The following is a 10,984-nucleotide window of genomic DNA, read 5'->3' as shown; positions in this document are numbered from 1 at the left end:
CTTCAAGATTCTTCACTTGTTTTCCATCTTCAAAAGTCTCTCTATGGCCTCAAACAGGCTCCTCAAGCCTAGTATGCCAAGATGGACTCCTTTCTTCTATCAGCTGGGTTCACTCAGTGCCATTTTGATCCTAATGTCTACATTCTACAACAGGGTGATTCACTCCTATTTTTGGTTTTGTATGTTGATGACTTGTTGATCACAAGAAGTTCACCCACCATTAAGGTTGTCAAAGTTTCCGTTCAAGATAGTTTTTTGATGACTGAATTGGACTTATTCCATTACTTTCTTGGGATTGATATCTTTCAGTCCCCTTCTAGGATCACCATCACACAGCCCATGTATGCTCTAGATTTACTCTCAAAGTTTCATCTGGCTAACTGTAAGCCTGCTCTAACTCCCTTCCTTTCTGGAGTCAAACTTGAGGCTTAGTGTTCTCCACTTGTTGATGGCACATTGTATCGCCAACTTTTTGGGCGTCTCATTTATTTGACTCATATGAGACCTAACATCTCATATGCTGTAAGCATGGTCTCTCAATTCATGTAGGAGCCTCATGAGCTACACTGGAAAGTAGCCAAGTGGATCCTTCACTACATTTAGGTTTCTCATAGTTATGGGATTCACTATGCAGTAGGTATTGAGCTTGATTTGGTGGGCTACACAGATTCAGATTGGGCAAGTGATTCTCAGGATCTCATGTCTACTTCAGGTTACAGCTTCTCACTTGGTGCTAGTCATGTTCATTGGTCAAGCAAGAAGCAGTCTATTATTGCTCTATCTTCTACTAAGGCTAAGTATTAGGAGGCTATGAATGCCACCACTAAGGCCATTTGGCTTCAACATCTTCTCATTGAATTTGGTAGCCAGATCAAACAACCATTAGTCATATTTTGTGACAGCCAGAGTGCCAATCAGATATCATGGAATCCAGTCCATCATTAATGAACCAAACACATCGAGATCTACATGCAATACATCCGAGAGCTCATCCATGGTCATGTCATCAACCTTCACTATTGTTTGACTTCTAAGTAGGTTGCTGATATCTTCACCAAACCCTTCACTGAGAGCAAGTTCCTTCATTTGCGAGCTTTGTTGGGGGTGTGTGATGCTTCATCTTTTGGGGGGGCCTCTTCCTCTCACTTGAAGTCCTAATTATTCTTCTTAATGGGCCCTTGGTCTACTAGTGAAGTTGAATGGCTCACAAAGAGCCCACCAGGAATCAAGTCTTGTTGAGTGCAAGGTCTAAAGACATCATAAGGGATGAGGCCAGGATCATGCCCTAGGTGAATTTGGCAACATGGATGCTCCTTAGTCCTTGGCTCTTAACTGAAGAGGTTTCAAGCATGTGTGGGCCCGTATCGAGTACCTAAAACTTGTTTGTGTATGACCTCCATTAAAAAAAACTACACTAACACCCCCCCATAAGTGAAGCTTAGGTGGATGTAGAAATGGGTCCTGACAAGTTAGGCCTAATGAGGTACCCATGTACATAAAAGTCCCCCAAAAGAGACAGAAAAGAGAATCCCTAAAAAAATTAGGACTCCAAGTGAGAGGAAGAGGCCCCCCAAAAGATGAAGCATCCTGCACCCCAACAAAGCTCGCAAATTTTGTTCAATATATCCACCTACATTGAACAAGTTTTCTTCACTTAGGAAGAGGGACAAGATCCCAAGTGTGGTTCCTCATCAAGGAACTATAGTACTCTTCCTACATAGTTGTATTCCACTCAAGAATACTAGAAGCCTCATGAAAGGACTGTGTATCTGAGGCAGTAGCAATGAAGACATGTGGAGCATCCTGGAATTGTGAATGAGTCCACCTAGTGTCTGATGGATCCCCAACCCAATCACCTGTAGACTGCAAGGTCTATCTAGCCCAAAGTGGACCAGAAGATGGAGAATCTAGAGGAGAATCATCAACCTATGGATGATGACTAGGAGAGGAAGGAGGTGAGTCCTTTGAATCACTCTCTACATCAGAAGTGGAGGTAGAAGATTGGTGAGGTGAATCAGACTCATCAGAAGATCTATCATGTATTCCAAGTGATTCCAATGTCAAAGTAGAAGATAACCCTATGACCATGCTCTATTGGTTAAGCTAATGCAAGTAGCATAAGTTAAGATGGTCAAACCACTCATGCCATAATTTACTCACATCATCAAAGTGAGTGAGCAAAATAGTCAAAGGAGGATCGGGAACAAAGTGAGAAAATAGATAGAGTCATGATTGATGATCTATTCTTCCAACTACAACTGTAGAATCGTTGTGCAACTCACATATCTCCACTGAATCAAGAGTGAACTCAACCTGCTTGCTTGAACCGATGTGAGTGATCTAGTATACCAATAGGAGATTATTTGATAATGATGGTACACAAAGAACATCATGGAATGTGCCATCCCCTACATCAATAGACCCTCTCCCACACACCTCAACAGAAGTGTCATCACCCATCAAAATAGACGACATAGTACATGGCTCCAACAATGCAAGTTCTTCCTTAGATGAAGCCATGTGGTATGAAGCACTCGAATTAAGAACCCAAGTGGATGGTGAGGAAGCAATTGCAACCAGGGCCTTGCCCTTTCCTTTCCCCTTGTTGTTTTCTTTTTCCTTGTTAGACCCTTCATTAGAACTTTGTTTGATAGACTCAAGAACACTGATATTATTCTTCTCAAGAATGTATGTCAATTGATCAATTTGTTTCTTCAAACATTTATGTTCATCATGGCCAGGTCTTTTACAATAGGCACATTTGACCTTTTCTTTCTTAAGCTTATCACCTTTGGAAGATGGTGTATCAATAGTTTCTTTTGAAGTAACTGGTATTTGATCCTTCTTCTCCTTGCTATTCTTTTATTTCTTGTCCTTACCATTGTTGTTACTACTTTGTCCTTTTTATTCTTTTGTGCCTTGGTTGGCAGCCAAGACATGTGACTTAGAGGACTTAAGAGTGCCCATCTGGATTAGCTTGTCCTGTTCTTGAGTGAGATTGACAGCAAAATCATCTAAAGATGGTATGTTGAATTGAGTACCAAGTGCACCCTTAGTAGCATAGAAGGTAGAGACAAACACAGAATATTCTAAACTCAACTTAAAGAGAATACTAAGAATCAATTATTCATCTTTCTTTTCAATTTCACATTGTTTTAACTGCAACCTTAGTGACTTTAACTTAGTGAAGAAATCCTGGATTGTGTTGAAATTGCGTGGACTTAAACTAATTAGTTCATTTTCCAACATATGACCCCTCATTGAATCTTGTGTGCCAAATAGTGTTTCTAGCTTTAACCATATTTCATTTGGTGTATTCAAAGGTTCAATTAAAATAGAAAATCAAGAAAAATAGACAAACACAATGTTCCATATGCCTCATCACATTTGTTAAACCACTTAGGCTTATATTCATCTTTATCAGGTTTAGTTTCAAGTCCTATATTAATCCTATTTAATCCAGCTTTCCTTAAGTGAATTATCATGCATGATTTCCACTCAAAGTAATTGTATGGAGTTAGGATGGGCATATTTGTTTGATCCATGATGAAGATATGCAGAGAAGAAATGCCAAAAAAAAAGGAGAACCCAGCCACGACAATGCCCCTCTCCTTTTTTACTCAACCAAAGAACCTCCCACAGAAATATGATTTGGCACTTTATTTTAGTGCGGTTACAACTACCACTAGAAAGAAATACTTAGTGGTCTTGATTTCAATGCATTACAAACCCTCATGAAAAGCATATATTGAAAGTGAAACTTGGGCACAATAATCAAAGAAACAAATAGCACCACTGCGATCTACTCAAAAAATCATGCACTTTCAAAAAAAGAATCACCTCAATACGAGGTCGTATGAGAAAGTTATGATCCTCTAAATTTTCCAAAACGAGAACTGTGCACAATCATAGCCTAGAATCTACAATTTCTGAAAACTTTATGCATGAAAATCAAAAAATAGCTTCACTGGTGGATAGAGCACAAAAAAATAGCTAAAGTCATAACAAGAATCATCAAAATCAGAGTCCATATGAGCAAGAACGAGGCATTTGAAAACTGCGTTCAAATTTGCAATTGCCAACAGAGAGGGGTATGGTTGTAGCTTTATGTGCTCAATTATGCAAAATATATAGCTTGCATGCAAAAACTAAAAGATACCTAGATAGTTTTTTGGTGCTACAAACAAAACCTAGAAAGCATTTTTCTTGCTGATGTATAGAAGATGTAGCTATAGTGTAAATTAGATGCCTTTAACAATAAAAAATGGCTCCAAAAACCAAGAAATGACCCCAGCAACCAAAAGATGACATGCAAATGTTGAATCAGCTTCCTAAGTCCATCAATGGCATGCTGAAACTTGCAATACTGATTGAAAACTTCAAATATGCATGTTGGTTGTCAAATATGAGACTGAAACCCCAGAGATCATCCAAAGATGTTGGTTGTCAAAATTTTTCTAATTCTCAAGATCATCCAAAGATGCAAGAAAAGAGCATACTTCATTTTTCAAAAAACTACAATAAGATTTATTAGCCCCCCACCCCCCCGCCCCCCGAATCTCTCAAATAAGGAAACTAAAATCTACTCTTGCACATAAAAAAGCTCTAATACCATGTTAGAATATGAAAAGATTGATAACCCAAAAACTAGTGCAAAGAATAGATATCTAAACTTGATCTTAGCCAAAAGGCCCCCCCAAAAGATTTCTCTCTTGTTCACGAATGCCTATGCATTGTTGTGTGATTGGACCAAGATCTAAAATCTATATATTCATTTAACACCAAAAATAAGAAAACGGTTAAAAAGCTATCTTTGATTTTACATGATTAGATTTCCACAAACCATTAATAAATATCAATTTGTTTGTGGAGTGTTTATTTTTAGTATCAATGTTTCAAATTACACTATGTGATCCATCATTGGGATGAGAGAGCGCAAGAATGAAAATAGAAAGAAGTAGATGAAGCCTGATTAACAAGCGAAAGCTCAACCCAAAAAAAAAAGTTCATTCTTACATAAGATGTTTAGATCTAAACCATATCTATTTTTACTAAGTTTGAGAAAAACAACTTTGGAGTTTTTATTGCTATTAGAAGAAGATTTTTTTTAAAATAGATCATTGTCAATGGGCCCTTGATGTAATGATGAAACTCAGCTTAGTTGTGAATAGTTCTATGTTACAACGCATTCAACAAATTGTCGATGTACCTTGTCTCTATTAACACATTTTTCATAATGTGTGTTGAAACATAAATCTTACATTGTAATAAACAATACTATGGTTTCAACAAATACAAGTATGATATTCACTTCTTTCTTTCCTCTTCTAGTTGTTTTATTTACTTAGCATTAGATTAAAGTATTATGTTATGTTTGCTTATACCAATAATTTGGTTACAAGACTAATGTTATAGTTGCATTTTTGTCCAACAAGCAATTGAAAACACTTAACATAGATAAATAAAACAACGAACAATTGTCCAAAGACTTAACCATAACAAAGTTAATTCCAATTGAGATTTTATAATAAGTACATTTAATTAGTTTTATAACTTATTTATTACTATTACAAAGGTTTGTGGATTCGATTGTATTTCTATTTTTAACATCAAGGTTTTAGATCACATTCTGCAACCTATCATCAATCCAGTGTTATAACTCACTTTTTACACTTCTCTTTCTATCTTTCATCGTGATGATAGATCACATAGTGCGATCAATCCAAAACATTAATACTAAAAATACAAACACAATCAAATTCAAATACCTATTTAATAATTATAATAGATTGCAAAAATCTAATACCACTTATTTATTATTTTCTTTGTTTCTAAAATTGACATTGCATAGGGGAGAGGACCACGTACTAGAACACCCTAACTTTGCGCCTATCAAAATTATATGTGAAAATTTAAAATCGCTCTGATTTTTTTATAGCACTTTACTTGGTTTCAAGTCCACGTCACCTATTATGATGCCACATCAACATGATTTTGCCAAGTTGTCCAAAACAACCCAAATAAAAAATGAGACCAATGGTCATGCATAAAAAATACCCATACTTGAATAGCTAATGTGGCATCACATCATTAATTAATTTTTATAACTAAAAATACATTTTATTCAATTTTGGATAGTTTATAACAACTTCAAAGTCACAATTTTTGGTACAATGTTGTCAAAAAAAAATTAAAAAATAAGATATCGAATCAATAAATGTAGATATCATGTCAACAACTCTAATCACAACTATTGAATCCTGTTGATGTTCAAGTGTTGTGTACTCTCCCCTACTAATCCTAAAAACCTGACTCTCAGTTCAAATAGAACTGACAAAGAAGGCCCAAAAAAATAACATATATCTGGCTCACAAGTTCCAAGCAAACCTAGACAGAGTCAGTCTGTCCTTCAACTGTCATGTCCACTTCCACTTTGTGGAATCCATCATTTTCTTTCCGAGAAGGCACATTATGCCTCCTTCATCAGCTTTATTTCCTCCATTTCCAATGCTTTTTTATCAAAAGAGACATTAATAAATAATAAGTTAGAAGCCTTCGCTTTCAAACGTTTCCATGCGTTGGAGAACGTGAGAGATCCAATCCGACATGATAATTATAATGCTTTTTCTTGAAACGTGTGATAAATATAAGCTATCCCATGGAATAACTCTAGGCATCGTCTTCACTAAAACTTACTTGTTCCACTACGTCCAACACCAATGTCAATGTTAATTTTTGAATGAAACTTTGATTTACACAACTGTAATTTTGTGTGTGAAAGGAAAACGTCTGCTCCACTGTGATTTACAAATATGTTTTCAGTCATGTCTCTCTGCTTAACGTTGATGGGATCATAACAAAACTTAGCTTTAGATGTACTCGCAAAAAGCTCTACTACAACAGTTCATATTATCAAATTTTTACAATTTTGACACTGGCGTTAGTGTTTCCATCAATATTTTAGTTGAAGATTGTGTAAGATTTTTAACATTGATATATCATATATTATGTAATATTTTGCATCATACTTTATGATCGAGTTTGGTTAATCATTTTAATTTCTACCATGTTATCTTTAAGTTCATTCTATTATTTTCTTCTTCAAACTTTCTCACATACTAGAATAGATCACAGACTGCAAGGAGAAATATGATTGTTTAAAAAATTACACTTTATATTCTATGGATTGTATGGAATTGGTAACATCAATATTTTGGATTACACTTCATGAACAATCCTGTGAGATGTATAGTATAAATGTTCCCGGTCAAATTCTTCTACTAATTGTGCAAGATTTTTCATTAACCTTTAAAATCACATTCCATGATTTAATTTTCACACACTAATATAATTCTGTTTTTCTTGAATTCTCACATTTTTTTGATGAATAATCCTTTTCTATTGATAAATAATACTAGATACAATTCACAAAAGATCAGACGATACAAGATACATTTTGACTCTTTGTTAACTTTCTAAATATTGATCATAATATGACTTTCAAATCTAGAAAGAATAATGCTTGTGATAACTTCGAAATTATTTTGTTAATCTAATCTAGTAATTGTAATTGTAATATCTGTTTCCAAGTGATTGAAAGAGTTTCGTTTTGTCTAGTTAGTCCGATAGCGAAAGATGGCAAGTTGGGTCAGTTCTTAACGAGTGATGCTGATGTGTTTTCCTTTATAGTTTCAGTGAAATGCTTGGGTAAGACACTCTATATTGCTCGCATGATGCTTTCAATAGTCAGTTTAGTCGTATCATCCCATTGGCCAATAGAGTTTCTGGCCGCTTCACAATTCAAAGAGACAAATTATCAATTACCACCACATTCATTAAACATGGAGACAAAGTACAAATTATACTCTTTCTTACTAAATGAATTAGAGCCATTGCGCTTACATATTGAACTTTGATGAAAGCTACTACTGTGCCACAAAAAGTTCATGCATTCTACATACAATATCAAACTTCTACATAGAATTCAGAAAATTATCTGGGCACCCATGCTCATTCTCTTCTCTGCATTGTATCTCCTCCGCTTCTAATAAATATGTATACCAACTCAGCCTGAAAATCAAATTTGGATAACACGAATTAATTTCTTTGTGCAGAGGAACCCAAAAACAACCCACCCAAAATGCACATGATATCAGTTAAGGATGTTTCAGCCAACAATACCTTATGTAGCCTGCCTTAGACTGTCAGACTGGATGTTGAAAGTTTCTCACTCTCCGTAATATAATCTCAGAGTGTTGGTGCACTGAAGTAGAAATTATGATCACCAATATATAAACTCCATGGTGTCTTGCAATAGAATGGCATGTTGTTGACATATCAATATCCTCCTCCTGCTGCTAATCGAACTCTCAAACTCTAATGAACAATGTAGTAACAAGCACATATAGATATGTAAAATGTAAACTATGTATGAGAACCCTAAGCTGAGATTTCAAGGCTCCTTGGCTCATAGCTGAGAGGATCCCAAGTCAAAGATATCAGTGAAAGTTGGAACACCATGCATGAAGGAATCAGAGACTTGGGGCATGAATCCAAAAAGAGGGCTATGGAGAAGAGTGGAACTAAGGTCAGTGCAATCAATGGCCGGGCAAGAAATGGGAGACTCGCAAAGCTGATCTGAATCAACCCATTCTGTAACAAGAGGCTGCTGATCTGAATCAACCCAAAGGCCTTGGCTGACATCATAGAGGCTAGGGAATGCATAGGAAGTGGAATGATTGATCCGAGTTTGGCTAACAGCTGCTGTACTGCAGACTTCAGATGCTGGAGCAGATAATACTTGTTCATTGGGTGGCAGACTGTTACTGATGTGGTGGGGGGTATGATGATAATAATGGGCTTGTTCATTAGTAGTTGTAGTATTAGTAGTGGTAGTGGTACAGGTGTTATGGAAGCAGTCAGGGCTACAGACTTCAGAAGAAGTTGCAGAGACTGTCTCTGCAGGAGACTGGGATTTTGCTGACAAGTAGTCAGAGGTACAAAGTTGGGTAATTGGCGATGAGATTTGCTTTGGGGGAGGTGAGAAGAGGGTTCGATTAGGTGATGAGAAAGGAAAGGCTGATGATGATTGCTGATGCTGATGATGATGGAGGACTTCTTGTTGTTGCAGATTGGAAGGAGGGTGACATGCAAAACTGTCAAGAAGGCTGGCTATGTTCCATGCATCAGACTGCATGAAAACAGCCTTTTCTTCTCCCACACTATCAGGCACACAGCTTTCACCAAACATGAATTGAGATGGATGTAACAGAGGTGTAGGAGGCACTAGGCAATCTTTTGCGAAGACCCTTGAATGCTGATCAAGGTTAATCTGCTCCTGATGATGATGATCCGAATGTTGCTGCTGCAAATGTGGGTGCTGTTGTGGCCGCAAATGTGGCTGATAGAGATGCTGTTGTGTCCATGAATTGACATTGGAGGCGAGGAGTAGACACTTGAGTTTCTCAGTATCTTCAGGGGACATGACTGAAGTCAGTGAAGCTCCCTGAGGCATATCAGCATACATGAAATTGGTCCTGGCCTTAACCCCACGCATTGATCTGGCAGCATTGTCATAGGCAAGGGCTGCTTCTTCAGCTGTATCAAAGGTGCCAAGCCAGTGCCTCTCTTTTGTTGTGGGATCTCTGATCTCTGCAGCATAACGACCCCATGGCCGCCTTCTTACCCCTAGATATCTCCCTGGCTCCTGCTGTTTTCTCTTCAATTTCCTCTCAGGAGAAGATCTTGTGGTGGTGGAAGTGTAACTAGAACCACCCCTATGATGAACAAGAACGGAGGCGGTAGGAAGAGGAGGAGGAGGAGAGTAAGAAGAGGAAGACTGATTCTTGATATACTCCATTCTGTCATTGTCAGACAATAGAATGTTGGTTTTCTCAGAACCCATTTTTTGCAAAACTTATTTTAGATCTGCAAACCCTGATCACAGTATTAAAAAACACATGCACTATTGGGATCCGCCGGACAAAGTTACAAAAATCTATGCATCTCAACTCTGAACTTAAAGAGGTTAGTTATCATCGATCCCCCAGAGTTGTGGCCAGACAGGAGCCAAAGAAAGTAAGAAAGATGTCAGAACAGAGCATCAGCTAAGGACTACATAAAGAGAAAAATGGAATGCTTGAAAAAACCTTGCTCAAAGAAAACAAGTTGCACTAGGGCTATAACAAAGGGTGGGTCGTTGCTAGTAATTGGAATAATCCAATACAACAAAAGAAAAGAACACGGCTAATTAACATTTATGACACTTGGATGTCTTTATATGGACAAGTGAGCCCTGACAGTACTGGCCGATTCTGTAGAATCAGATACTAATCAATATTCCACGATATCATGTCAATTCAAACTTTAGCTTAGCTGTGAGTCTTCCCGGGTAAAACAACAGTAGCTATTTCCCTATCTTGTATAGTCATTCATGGAATCCAGCTTTATTTGCGATGAGATTAAATGCTGAAAAGCTACATGGGTGTTCAAATTCAATGCAAGATTTCTTTACTTATAATAAAACGAACCCAGTTGAATTCGCCAATGAACAGCAACAATATACAGATTCTCTATAGGCATGCTTTGATTGAACAGAATCTATAGAGATCATGGAATGACTAGAAAGATTGCTTGTAAGGCTTGTATTAATGCAGGGAGGATTTAGGAGGAATGAAAGATTATGCGCATGCAGGGAAGTGAAGGGGAAATGGGGGTGGCGACAAATTTGGAGGAGGGCCCAGGCGTGAGGCTCTACATTAATAATAATAATGACAGCACAAAGAAACAGGGCATAAACTGGACGCCATGGCTCGTGAGAGATTGTGGGTCCTTGAAAAACAAATTCCAATATACACTGCATCCAAGCCCTGATTTTTTTATTGTTTTTTCTGGGTTTCTGTTGCACTTACTAGTGTACCGTCAGCTGGAAGAGTAGATGTATTATCAGAGAGTTATGTTCTCTGAATGGAGATGCTTCTGTTAA

General features: G+C 37.3%; 1 protein-coding gene across 1 annotated transcript; it reads right to left on the bottom strand.

Annotated features, from left to right (window-relative positions):
- Positions 1-7,850: 7,850 nt before the first annotated feature.
- On the bottom strand, positions 7,851-10,052 carry LOC149540901 (uncharacterized). The gene is made up of 2 exons (XM_089799758.1): positions 8,182-10,052; positions 7,851-8,070 (listed from the first exon to the last, which is right to left on the bottom strand). The coding sequence occupies exon 1, from the start codon at positions 9,902-9,904 to the stop codon at positions 8,468-8,470; it is 1,437 nt and encodes a 478-aa protein (XP_089655884.1). The 5' UTR covers positions 9,905-10,052; the 3' UTR covers positions 7,851-8,070; positions 8,182-8,467.
- Between the last annotated feature and the right edge of the window lie 932 nt (positions 10,053-10,984).

Source organism: Cupressus sempervirens, chromosome 9 (assembly GCF_028749045.1).
Source record: "Cupressus sempervirens isolate cs-2001-9-10 chromosome 9, ASM2874904v1, whole genome shotgun sequence".
Taxonomy (NCBI): Eukaryota; Viridiplantae; Streptophyta; class Pinopsida; order Cupressales; family Cupressaceae; genus Cupressus; species Cupressus sempervirens.
Note: the sequence above shows the minus strand (reverse complement) of the source record. Positions and strands in the feature narration are given on the sequence as shown.